General features: G+C 45.2%; 1 protein-coding gene across 2 annotated transcripts in view; it reads right to left on the bottom strand.

Annotated features, from left to right (window-relative positions):
- Nucleotides 1–17,104, bottom strand: part of arhgef1a (Rho guanine nucleotide exchange factor (GEF) 1a) — a 107,686-nt gene that overhangs the window by 86,989 nt on the left and 3,593 nt on the right. For both annotated transcript variants that reach the window (XM_046059286.1, XM_046059284.1), the window contains exon 2: nucleotides 6,367–6,529. In XM_046059286.1, coding sequence (XP_045915242.1) covers nucleotides 6,367–6,529 — 163 coding nt within the window. The remainder of the gene's footprint in view (nucleotides 1–6,366; nucleotides 6,530–17,104) is intronic.

Genomic DNA, 17,104 nt, shown 5'->3' with positions numbered 1-17,104 from the left:
GAATTGTGTGCACTGAAGATTGACATCCAATTTTTGTTTAGCACCAGCTGCAGACATGTTTGTGTGTATCTCAACCGTGTGTATCTTTAGCATGTCCTCATCTGCCTGGCCAATTATCCTCTACCTCCTTCCCTGATTTTCCTAATTGCACTATTTGTATAAAATCATAAAGCAGAGGAGGGGGGGGGGGCTTGTATTTAAACAGGTGTGTGCGCAGGAGGAACATCGGATGCAAATAGCCAGTGTTTCCTCTTGGGCCATGACTGACTACTCATCAGGAGCCATGCAAATTCAAGTGCACTCTGCATCACTCCATTGCACTGATACAGTGAAGTGGTTCAGGCCAGGATCCCACGAACAGTTATATATTAACCCAGAAGTACCTTCCCTATTCATATGAGATGATGCTGTTTGTTTGTTAGCACACAGGCAACTCGTGTTTGATGAGTTATTGTGCACGCGGCTGAAGCAAGTACACTTCATGACTCATAACAATGAGCCACCACTAATATAAATGAAAAGTACAAGACCTTTTATATTTCAATTTTTTATTTGAATCATTTTTTTTTTAATCGAGTTTTTAATTTAAGGTAATTTTAGCTTAAGTCGGTTTTAAATGACAAGGTGTGTTGAGCTAAAGGAATGCTAACGTACTCACAATGACAAAGTGAACATGCCAGCAGGTATACTGTTTCTTAATGCTATATCTAGGCAGGTGTAATGTTTACCATTTTTCACCATCTTACTACAGTTTGTTAGCATGCTAACATTTGCTAATTAGGAAAAAAAACAAATAGGGGGACTTGGGTACTAATTTTATAGCAATTTTATATCAGACATTTAACTCAAAACCATAAAATAGAACCTCTTTGTGGTACAAAAGGTCAGAGGATCACCAAAGCCAGTATGATTCATCTTCTGGGGACCATGAATGTTTGAACAAAACTTGTTGGTTTTATTTCAGTCTGGACAAAAGTGGTAACCCGTGCCGCTAGCATGGTTAAAAATGCACCTCAATAGCTCATTGCATCTGAATCTAAGACATCACTGGTGCATAATTCAGCATGAGGTTTAAAGTCCTATCTTTTGTAGGCATGTCACCCTCAGCAGCAAATGTCAACGCCTTCATACAAAAACCATCAGGATCAGAGCAAAGGGCTGGACAAATGCAGTCAACTGGAGCCCACAGTGTCAGATCTAGCATTGTGGTTGTTCCTTCCAGAGTTCCATGCGGGGTGAGACAGTCATCTAATCAGTAGTAAGCAATTTCTTTTTTTCATGAAGCATCCCTTACATTGACTACACTGCAGTTCACTGTACTGTCTCTTTGGCAGAGCCCTATGGAAGTGTTCATTCTCTTGAAAAATGAGGCGGTTGGCAGCGACGCCGATGTTGAGTTCACTGGTGAGAAGCAGATGCTGAGAGTGAAGCCTGTCTGCTGGAATGAGCGGATCCTGTGTGTCAAGGCACCAGGTGAACAATATAATACGAAATAATAAATGTATGATTAACAAAATACTTCTGTATCAGTTTTAGCCCAGCCAGTTAACAGTTTCGGTATGTTTTCTGTTGCAGATTTTCCTGCAGGGAATGTAAGAGTGACTGTATACAGTAATGGAGTGCCACTGAGCAAGGCACAGCTGCAGTATTACAGCAACATGGAGGAAATAACCCGCCTTTTGGCAAGGGCAGCAGACCCAGTCGATTTCATGTGTCAGGTAAAGCCATTAAAGGGTTCTTTCACTTCAAATAATATCCACATTTTAGTTGTTGCACCTTATTTGCAGTGTTTTTATGAAATGTGAAATTTCACGGTTCTTACACACAAAGCTGTGCTTACTGGTCATGAGGAGTTCTACAGGGCTGGTAAACCAGTCGTATAGTGTCTTCTGTGGCTCTAGTGGAGCTTTGTCAAGTCCGAAATATTCTTGCTGATGTCATCAGGGTTATTTTGTCTTGGGCTTGGAGACTACACATTTAAATAGCTGCATCTATTGAGCTTGGTATTTAACCACCAACCCTCGTGTTACAAAAACAGTATTTACTAAGCAGGCAGGGTCTAACAAATACATGCGATTGAGTAGCCTTATGGGAAATGTAGGATTAAGTTCCCCTTTGAGGGAACTTGAACTGCGTCGGTGACGACACAATGGGAACCCCTCTGGGCGTGGCAGGGCTGAACTATGAATGAAATTACTCCAATCCTATTGGTGTTGCTAGAACGGTAGCGTGTGACGGCGTAACCGGAGGGATATATAATCACGTCGGCACACAGGACACATTAGCCTTTTTTTATTCAGCAGGCACTCTGAGTATGTTTGGAAGCTCCACTATTGAGAAAGTTGTTGTCTTACCTGGAAATCCTGACAAAGCAGTAGAGACCATGTCTGGTAATCACACTACACTACAGCAGCGTGACAGAAACTAAGCAGCATGGCTTTGGAACGATGCCTCGGGTGGAGGAAGCACTTACGAGCTATCTTTCTCCCACCCTCGCTTAATTCCTTCAGACGCCGGCGCTCCCCACCAAGCCGTGTCGGACGACATCCGCTTTGGCAGCGGGGCGAGCTGGTGCAAGCCTGCACACCATGGCCACCTTGCAGGCGTACCAGGCCGATCTTCTCAAAGACTGTGACCTAGGGGGAGGTCCCTCTGAGGAGGACCTGACTGAGCTCCGTAGAGCTACGGACTTAACACTCTGTGTTACCAAGGAGACGGCCCGTTTCAGTGGCTACGGAACGCCATCTGTGGCTCAACCTCTCGGGCATCCAGGGGAAGGAGAAGGCTTTTCTCCTGGATGTGCCCCTCTCTCCTACTGGCCTGTTTGGTGAGGCAGTGGATGCTGTCGTCAGCAGGTTTCAGCACGCCGAAGGCAGGGAGAGGCGTTTGAGCAATATCTCCCCCGCCGGTCTGGGTCCAGGACGGCGACGGCTGAAGTGAGACGAGCTCAGCCCTCGGCTAGCTCCTACCGCCGGAGCCAGAAGCTAAGCGTCACTTCCTGTAGTCCCTCTCAACAAACCGGGCTCGGGGAAGAGGTCCTGAGGTTTCGAGTAGGGGGGCCCACCACCACCACCCCCCGAGAGAGACTGACCGAGGTCCCCATCCCTCGTGGCGGCTCAGGCAACAGGCTTCCCGCCGTCTTGGCGCTCGGGACACGCTAGCCGCCAGCGAGCTCTCACCAGTCTGCCCGCCTCGAGGGGTTGCAGCTGGGAAACGATCGGGCTCACACACCGTGGGTCGCCGGTGAGTTTCCCTGGCGGTTCTCCGCTTCAGGGTGCCACCGGGAACCTACGCATAACTCCGGCCACCAGCCCCGAGGGGTTGGTTCCCTTAGCGGATTTCGTGGAAGCATGGCGGAGCCTTCCAAATATTTCCCCGTGGGTCCTGCGCACCGTAGTGGATGGCTACAGGCTGCAGTTCCGGGTCCACCCCCTGCAGAAGTTCAACGGGGTGGTCTGGACTGCGGTGCAGAGCCAGGTGCTGGGACAAGAAGTTCGCTCTCTGCTGGAAAACGGGGCCAGAGAGCTTATTTTCCCGCCAGTCAGGGAGTCCGGGTTCTACAGCCGGTACTTCATAGTTCCCAAGAAGGACGGATGGGTTGCGTCCGATTTTGGATCTGCGGTCCCTGAACCAATCTCTGAGGAGATTCAGGTTCAGTATGCTCACCATCCCCGCCATCATCCGTTCCGAGGATTGGGTTGTCACGATAGATCTGCAAAGACGCTTATTTCCAGTCTCCATCCGTCCCTCTCACAGGAAGTTCCTGAGGTTTGCCTTCAAAGAAGAGAAAAGAAGAGCGGCTTACCAGTATCGGGTTCTTCCGTTCGGCCTAGCACTCTCTCCCCGCACGTTCACCAAATGCATGGATGCAGCTCTGGCCCCGCTGAGGCTCCAGGGCATCCGCATACTGAACTACATCGACGACTGGCTCGTCCTGGCCCAGTCTCGAGAGTTAGCGGTTCGGCATCGAGATGTCGTCCTCGCCCACCTTCACCGTTTGGGGCTGCGGCTCAACGCGAAGAAGAGCGTGCTGACGCCCGCCCAACAGACTACATTCCTAGGGGTGGTGTGGGACTCAACGACGATGCGGGCCCACTTGTCTCCCGCACACATCGAGTCCATTTTAGCCTCAGTGACCAGAGTGCAGTTAGGCCACGCCATCACTGTAAAACACTTTGCAGTGGTGGCTAAAATCTAAGGGATTCTCCCCGAGGGGAAATCCGCTCCGTCTGATACGGGTTACGAGCAGATGCGTTCGTTCCCTGTCTCTACGGAGGAAATCTTGGTTCCTGTCCCAAGGTCCCGTGTTGGGAGCGATCTTTCGCCGAACAATTATTTCAACAGACGCCTCACTCACGGGATGGGGCGTGGTCATGGGCGGCCGCTGTGTGAGAGGCTCCTTGGAGGAGCATCATTTCTCCTGGCACATAAATTGCCTGGAAAGGTAGGCGGTATTCAGAACTCTGAGGAGTTGTCTGCCCGCTCTCCGCGGTCGCCACATCCTTGTCAGAACCGACAATACGGCAGTGGTGGCCTAATTGAATCACCAGGGGGTTCTGCGCTTGCGCCCGTTATGCAAACTGGCACATCAGATCCTCCTGTGGTCCCAGCAGAGACTGCTGTCCCTCAGAGCAATGTACGTCCCTGGGACCCAGAATCAGGGAGCAGACCTGCTGTCGAGACAGGGGCTGAGGCCCGGGGAATGGAGACTCCACCCCGAGGTGGTGGAGTTATTATGCGAAGAGATCGGCCCCATAGACGTGGACTTGTTTGCGTCTCGAGAGACTACGCACTGTGCCCTGTGGTTCTCCCTTTCGCCCCCAGCCCCGCTAGGGCTGGATGCCATGGTGCAGACGTGACCGAGGCTGCGTCTGTATGCATTTCCCCCAGTCGCTCTGCTCCCGGGGGTTCTGGAGTGGGTCCGCCAGGACGGCGTCAGTCTACTACTAGTAGCCCCGTTTTGGCCGGCACGAGTGTGGTTCTCGGATTTAATATCACTCCTCGAGGGCCCGCCCTGGCAGGTCCCTCTGAGGAGAGACCTGGTGTCCCAGGCGGAGGGCCGGATCTTTCATCCGCACCCCGCCCTGTGGCAGCTATGGGTCTGGCCCCTGAGGGGGCGCAGTTCCTGGAGGCGGGCCTGATGACAGGAGCAGTCGAGACGCTGCTCAGCTCCAGAGCCCCGTCCACGAGAAGGATGTACGGCCTAAAGTGGAATGTGTTCACCACCTGGTGCAGAGAATGGGCGGTGGACCCAGTTACCTGCTCGGTAATCGTGATACTGGAGTTCCTCCAGCACCGTTTCTCTGCTGGCCTCTCCCTGTCCACGCTCAAAGTGTATGTGGCTGCCATTGCAGCATTCCACGCCCCTCTGAGTGATGGGCCCTTGGGGAGGCTTTCACTGGTCGTGCGCTTCCTCCGTGGAGCCCGGAGGATGAGACCCGTGACTCGTTCCAGGGTTCCCACCTGGGACCTGGCAGTGGTTCTCGAAGCGCTGGCTGAGGCCCCCTTCAAACCCCTGGAGTCGGCTGAGGCCAAGCACCTGACCCTTAAGATGACCTTTCTCCTCGCTATCACCTCTCTGAGGAGGGTGGGGGATCTCTAGGCACTTTCGGTTTCTCCCCGATGCCTGGAGTTTGCCCCGGGTAGGGTCAGGGCCATCCTGCACCCCGGTCCAGGTTATGTTCCTAAGGTTCCGGCCAGATTGGCAGGGTCCACGGTGCTGCAGGCGTTTCATCCCCCACCTCATGTGACAGCGGAGGACGGGAGACTTCATCTGCTCTGCCCTGTCAGAGCACTGAGTATTTACCCTCTGAGGTCTTCCCGGTGGAGGAAAGCAGACCAGTTGCTGGTGTGTTTCGGGTCCCCCAAGGCTGGGCTCCCCGCTTCTAAACACACTATCAGCAACTGGATCGTTCAGACTATTTCCCTGACCTATCAGGTGCGCGGTTTGCCTTCACCTGTGGCCATAAGGGCGCACTCTACTCGAGGCATGGCGGCTTCTAGGGCCCTCCTCGCAGAGGCACTCCAGGATTTGTGTGACACGGCTGGCTGGGCCACCCCTCACACTTTTATCTGGTTTTACAGTCTGGATCTTCCTTCTGCACCCGGCACCCATGCGCTTCCCTCCCAGTCGTGCCTTCAGGTTCTGCACGCTGGGGGCAAGCGGGGTTTCGGCGCGGCCTAAGTGGGTATCTCGTTCCCATAGTGTCGTCACCGACGCAGTGTCTCGTTCCCCTTCTCGGGGAACAAGGGTTACATACGTAACCCGAGACGATACCTTCATACTCTTACTGAGTTTGTGTTTGCTACTCTACCCACCTCTTAGCATATATGAATATACAGAAGTGCAATAACTGTGTTACTTACTAGGGCAGCTGAGTGCCTCCTTGGCAGTAATACTCTTGTTGCATGCTGAACAGAGCGTGGTTCCTGACACTGTCAAGGAGGTGAAGAGATGACCATTGCTGTAACGTGCCTCCCTCTCCCTTGCCGCCTTCTCCCGCTCCCTCATACGCTCTCTCTCTTTATTCTGGAAAAGAAACAGACAAAATGTGAAATAAAGTATATTTTGGAAAGGGACAAAGCACATCATATTGTGTTGAAGTTTACTAAGAGAAAGCAGAACTTATGGACACATTCTTCTGCATACTTTTATCTCTGTCAGCATCAAAGTTATTGCATGTGTCTAAAGACTGATGAAAAGGAGCAGGCTCTCGTGGAAACTGCATTACTGTTACACTGCGGTGGTGTCAAACTACCTGCAGGGTCAGGGCAAATAACAACAGATACTAGTGTCATTTTCACCTTGAGCTGTCAAGATAGTAATGTGTGTGTATGGAGTACCAATTATTACTAGACATGTTCGGAGACTTTGTTTTAAAATGATGTGAGATTACTTAAGTTTTGCTTTTCTTTTGCTTTTCACTAGCTAAGGCAGGGCACCTCTCATACACTGTGGTCTTTCAAACTGCTTTACAGATGTACAAACATACTTCAGAAAAATAAAAGACAATAGATAATAAAACAAGATTAAAACAATGACAATGTCCATTTGTACACTAAGGTTAAACGCTAGTTCTTTGGATTTCAGAACTCTCTAATCCAGATATAGGCAGCCAATCTGAGCCTCTCACAGCAATTCCCGAAAAAAATAATCACTGTTTAATCGTTATTAAACTGCAAGTTTTGTCCCATTCAGTTACTGATGTGCTCAAGGCACTTTCAAAATAAGTCAAGGTAATCACAGTTGTTTGGCACTTAGTTGGAGACAAGTTCAAGTAAATCAGTATCATCTGCATAGCTGTGGTAAAATTTTACTTACTCTAGTAGGAATTGGTAAAGAGGAAGCATGTATAAATTAAAGAAGAGCTGCTCAAGAATCAACCCCTGGGGGACACCACAGGTAATGGCATTCTCTTAGAAATATTATTTTCTCTTTCGACAAGATAGTGTCTTCCTTGTGGGTATGAACTGAACCATTTTCACACAGTTACTGAGAGTCCCACCCAGTTCTCAAGTCTACCTATGAGAATGTTATAGTCAGTGGTATCAAAAGCAGCAGTGAGACTGAGCAGTAGTAAAACAGATACTTTTCCAGAGTCTGTTTAAACAAACATAATTAATTACCTTAATTAGAGCAGTCTCTAACTGATTTTTCCATATGAGCCCTCTCTCTTGTGTGCACAACAAAAGAAACTTGTATTCACATATATATTTATTCGGTTTAAAGTAGAGAGAATTTCTGTAAAACATTTCCCTGAGTGGCACCTGAGTCTAGACCAAGGAGTAACTCCTCTATGAGTTTTCTAGTCCTGTACGGTAGACCCATTTTTCTCTAAATGATATTCCGAAATGAAATGGGAGCGTAATCCCTCTGGGAGGTAGCTTCTATCGTGTAGTCCTGTGTGGCAGACCCATTTTCTGAATTAAGACTGAGATAAAATAATAATAGGAAAATATTTTATGTTAATATTGTGTAAAAGTTTAAGATGAAATAACAGTTAAAGTACAGTTAAATGTTTCTGTCTCATCATTTTCTGTCAGACATCTATACATCCTACCAAGTGTTTAAACAAACTGGACACTGTCATATAAAACAATTCTACTGAAAAATTATCTATAAAAAACAAAATTTTAAGGAGGATTACAGGCACACAACATCTGTTATAACTATCTGGCCTATCAGTCATTATCTTTCCAGATGTATCCATGCATCCCACACCTATAATTCATGGTTCGACATAGAGCACACACAATCAAACAATCAAACAAACATAATCTGAGGTCGAGCCGGTCTGCTTTGCTTTGTTTGAGGTTGACTCTGGGGGTGTGGAGAGTGGATAGAAATGTTGGAGAGGCTTGTCTGCCCTGATGGGTCATTGGTGGATGAGGTGGTGGTGAATTCTGAGTAAAAACTAAGAATGCTAGGAGGAAGGGTTGAGTCGATGGATGGGGATTGTTAACAACACGTGTTGCCTATGGCTTCTTCAGGTCCAGTGAGTTAAATTGGAAGAGCACTCACACGTTTGCTTAATAGGTAGTGTCTAAGTCACATGACCTGAATCACAGTCTCCATTTTTCCTATTATCCAAATTACTGTTTTATCAAATTCTAAAAATAAAAACAAACATATAACACCAAATTCTTTAATAAAAAAGACATAACGATGATAAATATCAGAAAATGTAGAAAAATATAGAAATAAATAAACATAAATTAACACTTCAGGTCGCAGTTATGCCTTTAAGACACAGTGTAGTGTATCATGTGAAAATGATTTATCACAGGATTACAGGATCAGCATTTGATCTTGTTTATTGTAGCCAATCCTAATAGGCTTGGGACAACACTTACAACACTTGTAACTCTCATCACATAAAGTCTGGTTCTGGTCATCCCAGTCCTTTTCATTATAACAAACTCCAGAAACCCCTAAAACGTCCCAAAATGTCACACTCACACATCTGCAACTCCATCCTGTCATCTTTCTGAACAAATCCTCTACGTCTCTCAACTTTCCCCTTAAACTCCCCTCACTCTGGGAGATCGAGTATTTCAACCTGTGGATCTTTCAGTTAACATGCTTGCCACCATGCCATCAACACAATCCCCTTCATTTTTGATAAGACCCATCTCCTCTCTGGGCCCATATTTATGCAGAATCACTCGTAGGAATCGCTCTGAGAGATACTCAGGAGACTATAAACTCCACTACCCCACAACAGAACTTTCAAACTCAGAAAGGGTTATTTATGTAGCCTCCTCCACTTACTTTAAGCAAGTGGAAGACATTTCTGTTTTACAACACTGAAAGTGAAAATTATGATGACGTGTTGTGTTTGTCTGACATTGGCAGTTTGAAATATTACATTGGCATGACTAGAAAAACAGGTTTTGATGTTTTTGCAACTATTGAATGAATTACTGACACCTTTATTGTCCAAGAGAATTAACTTCACACAAAGAGCATAAACTAATATCAATAGAACATCAACAACCATACATAATATAACGTAAAACATAAGCATCATAAAAAAACATAATTTTATGAGGACATAATGTGCAAATTATTTTGTCACCCAGTGTAACAACCCTGTCCAATTTGTTCTTACTTTGCAAACACAGCCACAGGGTTAAAAAGTATCTCTAATGCCTTGTTGTTCATCAGTCCACAGTAAGACAAATAGTCTATAAATAGAGAAAATTCAGTACTGTTGTGTTGCTACTCTCCCCAGGAGTGGCCATCCTGCAAAGACGACTTTACGAGCACAGCACAGAATGCTCAATGAGGTTTAGAAGGATGGAACATGCTAACATCTCTGTTGACAACTCTACAATACATCAAACACTGAACAAGAATGGAGTTCATGGGAGGACACAAAGGTGGAAGCCACTGCTGTCCAAAAAAAAAAACACTGCTGCATGTCTGAAGTTTGCAAAAGAGCATCTGGGTGTTCCACAGCACTACTGGCAAAATATTCTGTTTCATCTGTCCGCTAATTGAAGCTCAACAGAAGATGGGTGATGCAACAGGACAACGACCCAAAGCACAGAAGTAAACCAAGAACAGAATGGCTTCAGCAGAAGAAAATACAACTTCTGGAGTGGCCCAGTCAGAGTCCTGACCTCAACCCTATTGAGATGCTGTGGCATGACCTCAAGAGAGCAATTCACACCAGACATCCCAAGAATATTGCTGAACTGAACAGTTTTGTAAAGAGGAATGGTCCAAAATTCCTCCTGACCGTTGTTCAGGTCTGATCTGCAACTACAGGAAACAGGTGGTTGAGGTTATTGCCGCCAAGAGAGGTTCAACGAGTTATTATATCCAGGGTTCTCATACTTTTCCCACAATGTTCTGTAAAGGTTTACGTGGTATGTTCAATAAAAACATGGAAACACATCATTGTTTGTGTGGCATAAGTTTAAGCAGACTGTGTTTGTCTATTGTTGTGACTTAGATAAAGTTTAGATCACATTTTATGACCAATTTAAGCATAAATACAAGTAATTCCAAAGGGTTCACATACTTTTTCCTGTGACTGTATTCACTGCCAAACATGTTCCTTCTTAGTCTGTGCACTGCAGCCTATGTTCCAGGGGTAAAGAGTAACAAAGGAGGAGTGTCAAAATGAAGGCTGACTAACAAGTTCTCATTAAAAGGCCTGTCTCCAATCAACAGTAGTGAAATCTATGCAGTCATGATATTTAATAACCAAAAGAGTAGATCAGTTATTTAAACACAACCCTCCATAAACTCTAAATCTAGTTTCCAGCAATACATTCTTTGAGAGTCATTTCTATCATACATGCAAAGTGTTTTATCTGTCATTTTAAATATCATCTCTTCATCGCTTCATCTCAAAACCAGCAAACATATTAGCAAAACAGCACATTCCACTGAATTCCAACAAAAAAACAAAAAAACAGAGCACAGAAAAGACGTTTCCTCTGTGCTCCTTCCCTTAACCCCACATCACCAACCTTATGGTAGTTAAAGTAACCTTTGACAGTGGCATGCTTCCGTCACTCCCTCCTGCCACACGTGGAAACACCAAGCAACGACTCCTTTTCAAATACTTCAGTTCTGCTTTTAACACAACCCAGAGCCATCAGATGATCAGGAAACTTCACCACTTCCACATCCCACCACCCCTCATCCACTGGATTTCCACAGTGACAGGCCTCAATTATTCAGGGTAGGCACGGCAGACTAGTCAATCATCATCACCAACCCCTTCTCATTCACCCTCTGCTCCAACAACTGTGTAAATCCCTCACCTGTCACGACATACTTCAAATACTCTGATGACAATGCCGTATTTGCACTCCTCAATGACAATAATTCTGCCTTAGCCTACCAAGACTCCATCTCCCACCTCACACAATGGTGCACTAACAACTACCTCCAACTAACACTTACCTCCAGCATACTCCAACCCATTCTCCTCTACTGTTCTCAACAGGAACAAACTAATTTGCGTCACTCACACTGCATCAAAAATAATTGGCCTTCCCTTGAATTCTCTCCCAAGACTCCATATTTAAAAAGTCAAAACTCACCTTACTGAAAGTGCATCTCTGCTTCATTTTAGACCAAGCCCCTCACAGACTTTAAAATGCCATTAAAGTAATTTTTTAATTTTTTCTGTGTAGTGTGTTTAAATAATAATGTATAATAAAATGTATTTTTGTTGTTATTACACATAGGTGTGTACTATATGTGTGCATTTGCCATTTGTGTGTTAGGTGTTCCACTTTGAGGAGAGCTGTAAACTGCTGTGAGGATGGAAATGGTCCAATAACCTAGATTGATTCCTAACGGGCAGCAGAGCACCCTTGGTAATTTAAGTTTAGCTTTCCTGACCGACATAAAACTGACAATGCCACACATATAGTTCTGACAGTGACAAGAGATAAATAAAAAACAGGTGTAACGCAAGTTTTAAGTTTTAAGTTTTAAGATTAAAATGATTACTGTATGTTTTAATGTTAATCTAGAACACATTACTATTACTTTGAAATATATTTATAATTTTGTATGACTAATGGGGAACACAAAATCAAATACACTCAAAAAAAAAAAAGGAAACACTTAATCATCACTAGGGCTGGGTAAAATTTTATGATACCAGTACCAAAATAAGTACCCTTAAAGTAATACCGATACCAATAGAGTACTTCATTCGATACCTTGCGTAAAATGCCACCTGTTAAAGTCAGAGTAGTTAATTGTTATAATTTTTATTGTTGTTATGGACAAGCCAGGTAATCTATTTTTTTTACTTTTTTATTATTTGAAATAACTGCTATAAAAAAAATAGGGGGAATTGTATCAAATTGCTCCTCATCCTAATCAGCTCATCCTCATGTGTAGCATCGTCAGAGGAAGGACGACAGCTTGGGAGATTTTTGTATTTGAATAAGAAAGGAGTGAAATAGTTTAGTGATCACTGTGAGTTATGGAAAAGGAATTTAAGTTAAGTTTTTGATCTTTGTTCAGGATTGTTTATTGAAAGACCACCACGGAGAATAATTTTGTTAACTTTGGATCAATAAATCTTGAAGAACTGAATTGAAAGATCTCTGTGAGTGCTTTTTTCTTTAGTTGTGAGTAGCAAACCCCTTCTAAATAGATGACAATAAGCAGAAAATGAGTAAGGAGTCAGTTTAAACAAACAAGCTAGACTAAAAACTGTAAAGAAGCAAGGAAAGGAAAGGAAAGCCTGCACATCCAACCAATCACACGACTACATCTGAGAAGCAGCCGGAGGCTCCGTGAGGAAAATCAACTTGATGCGCTGCTGCACCACAAAAGTGTTGAACTGATATGATAGAATGCAGCAATCGATCAGTGACAAGGGATGTGAATTGCAAATAAAACTGTACAGAGTAGTGTTAAAGGATATCAGAAGATAAAACTAACGGAAAACCAAATTTGTGGTGATAAACTTGAAACAGCGATGAACATGCCTGAGACCGCAACCAATGCTGAGGCTTTCAAGCGCCATGTGGGCACATAAGCAGGTAAAAAAGTCATGTTTGGCTGCAAGCAAAACCAAGCAAAACCAAATAGTATTTTTTTGCCTGATCTGGTTACAAAAAGGATGGAATGCAGTATTCGTTTGACTGGGGAAGTTTTGATGATATTCGGTACTGAACTCTTTTCGTCGATAGCTTAAAGGTATCAAGTACCAATGCCCAGCCCTAATCATTACATCATGTCAGTTAAACCTCAGGTATATCAATCTATACAGTTAGTAAGCATACACAATTGTGAATCACTGTCACTTGTTTGGTGCAAATGAAGGTGACAACAAGTGCACAGGAGTGGTAACAGCAGGACAACCTCCAAAAGGGAATGGTTTACCAGGTGGTGGCAACAGAATGTTGTTCTCTAGTTTTGCGTTTTGCTACGGTCCTTGTCACTACTGGTAGCATGAGGCGGTACCTGCAGCACATTCAGGTTGCACAGGTATTCCAGCTCCTCCAGGATGGCACATCCATGTGTGCTGTCGCAAGTAGGTTTGCTGTATCTCCCAGCACAGTCTCAAGAGCATGAAGGAGATACTAGGACACATGAGGAGAGCTGGACGGGACTATAGAACCCAGCAGCAGGACCAGTATTTGCTCCTTTATGTGAGGAGGAACAAGACGAGCACGGCCAGATCCCTACAAAATGAGCTCCAGCCAACTACTGGTGTGCATGTTTCTGTCCAAACTGTCAGAAACTGACTCCATGTGGGTGGCATGAGGGCCCAACATCCTCTTGTGGGATCTGTGCTCATAGCCCAGCACCATGCAGCTCAATTGGCATTCGCCAGAGAACTCCAGAATTAGCAGGTCTGCCACAGTTCTCTTCACAGAATAGAGCAGATTCACACTGAGCACATGTGACAGATGTGAAAGAGTCTGGAGACGCCGTTGTGAACGTTATGCTGCCTGCAACATCATTCAGCATGACCGGTTTGGTGCTGGGTCAGTGATGGTCTGAGGAGGCATATCCTTGGAGGACTACTGTTAGGTATGAAATCCTCACAGCCATTGTCAGACCTGACGCTGGTACACTGGGCCCTGGGTTCCTCCTGATGCAGGACAATGCCCGGCCTCATGTGGCCAGAGTGTCTAGGCAGTTCCTGGATGATGAAGGAACTGATGCCATTGACTGGCCCTCATGTTTCCCAGACCTAAATCCAATTGAGATCCTCTGAGATGTTATGTATAGGTGCTTCCAAGGTTGCCAAGAAGCGCAACAGTCCAGGAGCTCACTAATGCCCTGATCCAGGTCTACGAGAAGATCCCCCAGGACACCATCCGCCATCTCATCAGGAGCTTGCCCAGATTTTGACAGGAATGCATACAGGCACATGGGGGCCGAACACACTACTAGCTGTGATTTATTACTTTTTACTCGGTTGGTGACTTTGGTTTCCACTGACAGTTCCTTGAGGTTTGCTATGTTTGGTTTGTTTATGTTGTGCAAATTTGGAGATTGTCAAGGAAGATAATCCGGTGTCGGCGAGGGATGATCCGGCCCTGATCTGCCCTCTAGTGGAATCATGTTTTATCCTTCAGGTACACGAAAAGTATGCAGGCAAGTATGTGAACGATACTGTTTGTCGCCGACGCCTGTACGCCTCCGCATTGCCAAAAAGCAAGTATGTCGGGGGCTTTACGTAACTCTGCAATGATGCTTCTATGGACAAAGGTGGTCTTGTCCACATCATGCCTCTTCAGTGATTCAACAACACTTTTTATTGGTGGACGACTGGCTTAGGTATCACTAAGTTTTCCTGGTAAAAATAGAAGATATCTTGTTCTTTAGCACTGTGTTGCTGTTTTAGAAAACTTTTGTTAATATAATGTTGGCTGACCTGGCTAACTTATTGTTACCAACTTATGATATACATGTCTTTACATTAATGTTATTACACATTTCTGGCATACACACAAAAATATAATAAAAGTGACTGATATACAATCTGTATTAATGGAAGTTAACAAGCTAACTACCTTACCTGCTCCGAACACTTCTTTGTCGGCTGAAAGTGAGTACCTGAATCACTGCCTTCCCATTGGCTCCCAGAATGGCGACAACAATCACGACTCTTGCGCCGTCCTCTTTGCTTACATTGTCCAAAACCCGATAGGACAGTGATGGCTGAGAGAAGCCGACAGTATCCATGAGAACACAATGTCCCTTGAACATTTGCTCTGAAGTAAACACACAGATGTACACAGTCGTTGTACACCATAATTAGAAAGGGCAATGTAGTTTGTTTGTTTGTTGTTATTAAGAAATTATGAAACAAAACCACATTGGAATTAATAAGTGACATCATCACTCCATCTTCATTGATAGGTCCAGGTTATTTCTCAGTAGGTCATTATTACAGGTATGACCTGTAATAACAGAATATGAGCACAATAGTTAAGAGAAAACTATAGTAAAAGTTCTCTGTAAGATTCTAAATTGTTACCCCTTTTTCCATAACTTCTCTTATATTTTCCCAATACCTTCATATATGCATTAAACTGCTTATAAAAGAGTTAATAAGAGTTAAGTTCTTTGAATGAGCCAATAATTAAACAGTGGTCTATTTCTAATATAATCTAAATATCTATACCATAAATAGCATCTAAAATAAAATAGAACCATAGGTTCATAGGCTTTGCCCTCTCAAGCTATCACTAGTGGGTTCAACTTGAACAGAAATAACACGGACTTCTGCAGATCTGCCGGCCTCTGTTTTACTGAATCTTGGCTCTCCCTGCACATCCTGGACAGCGCACTTCAGCCACCGGGATTTAATCTCATGTGTGCGGATAGTGAAAGGGAGCTCACGAGAAAAACAAGGGGAGGCGGACTCTGTCTCTACATAAACGAAGGTTGGTGCGCAGATGTCACAGTGTTGAAGAAATCATGCAGCCCCCACTTAGAAACATTATTCATAAACTGTAAACCATTTTATTCACTGCGGGAGTTTTCCTCAATTGTTCTGGTCGCTGTTTACATTTCACCTGACTGGAGTGTTTTTGAGGCTGCAGCCACTGACCTGGACAAACTAACTGACACTGTGACATCTTACATCAGTTTTTGTGAGGACGACTAAAACCTTCCGCACATACAATAACCAAAAACCCTGGTTCATAGCGAAACTCAGGCAGCTTCATCAGACCAAAGAGGAGGCCTTCAGAAGTCGGTACAGATTCTTGTATAACCAGGCCAGGAACACGCTACCTAAAGAGATCAAAGCGGCAAAGAGGAGCTACGCTGAAAAGCTAAATAACAGCTTTGCAGCCAGCGACCCTGCGTCAGTGTGGAGAGACCATCCCCCAACACTGCTGGTACTCAACAACTGACAGACGAGCTGTATAGTTTTTATTGTAGGTTTGAAAAGCCCTCAGTCACACCTCTCCCCTATTCAAACACCATCTTCAAACAGTCACCTTCCGCCTCTGACACACCCCTCTCTGACCTCTCATCTGCACTCATGATCTGTGAAAAGGACGTGAGCCACCTCTTCCAAAGGCAGAAGATCAAGAAGGCTCCTGGACCTGACGGTGTGTCACCATCGTGCCTGAAAATCTGTGCAGACCAGCTGGCCCCCATCTTCACACAGATCTTCAACAGATCCCTGGAGCTGTGTGAAGTTCCCTCCTGCTTCAAACGCTCCACAGTCATCCCGGTCCCCCGGGACATATTTAAGGATCCTGTTCGTGGACTTCATCTCAGCGTTCAACACCATCATCCCGGACATCCTCAGCACCAAACTCACCCAGCTCACTGTGCCAGCCTCCACCTGTCAGTGGATCACAGACTTCCTGACTGACAGGAGTCAGCAGGTGAGGCTGGGGAACATCACATCCAGATCCCGGACTATCAGCACTGGCGCCCCCCAGGGGTGTGTGCTCTCCCCACTGCTCTTCTCCCTCTACACCAACGACTGCACCTCAGGAGACCCATCTGTCAAACTACTGAAGTTCGCTGATGATACAACAGTCATTGCAGAAAAGATCATTGGTGCCAACCTGCCCTCCATTCAGGACTTATACATTTCCAGAGTCAGGAAACGGGCAGGAAACATCACTGCAGATCCATCTC

Source organism: Micropterus dolomieu, linkage group LG09 (genome assembly GCF_021292245.1).
Source record: "Micropterus dolomieu isolate WLL.071019.BEF.003 ecotype Adirondacks linkage group LG09, ASM2129224v1, whole genome shotgun sequence".
NCBI lineage: Eukaryota > Metazoa > Chordata > Actinopteri > Centrarchiformes > Centrarchidae > Micropterus > Micropterus dolomieu.
This window is presented reverse-complemented; position numbering and strand designations above follow the sequence as displayed.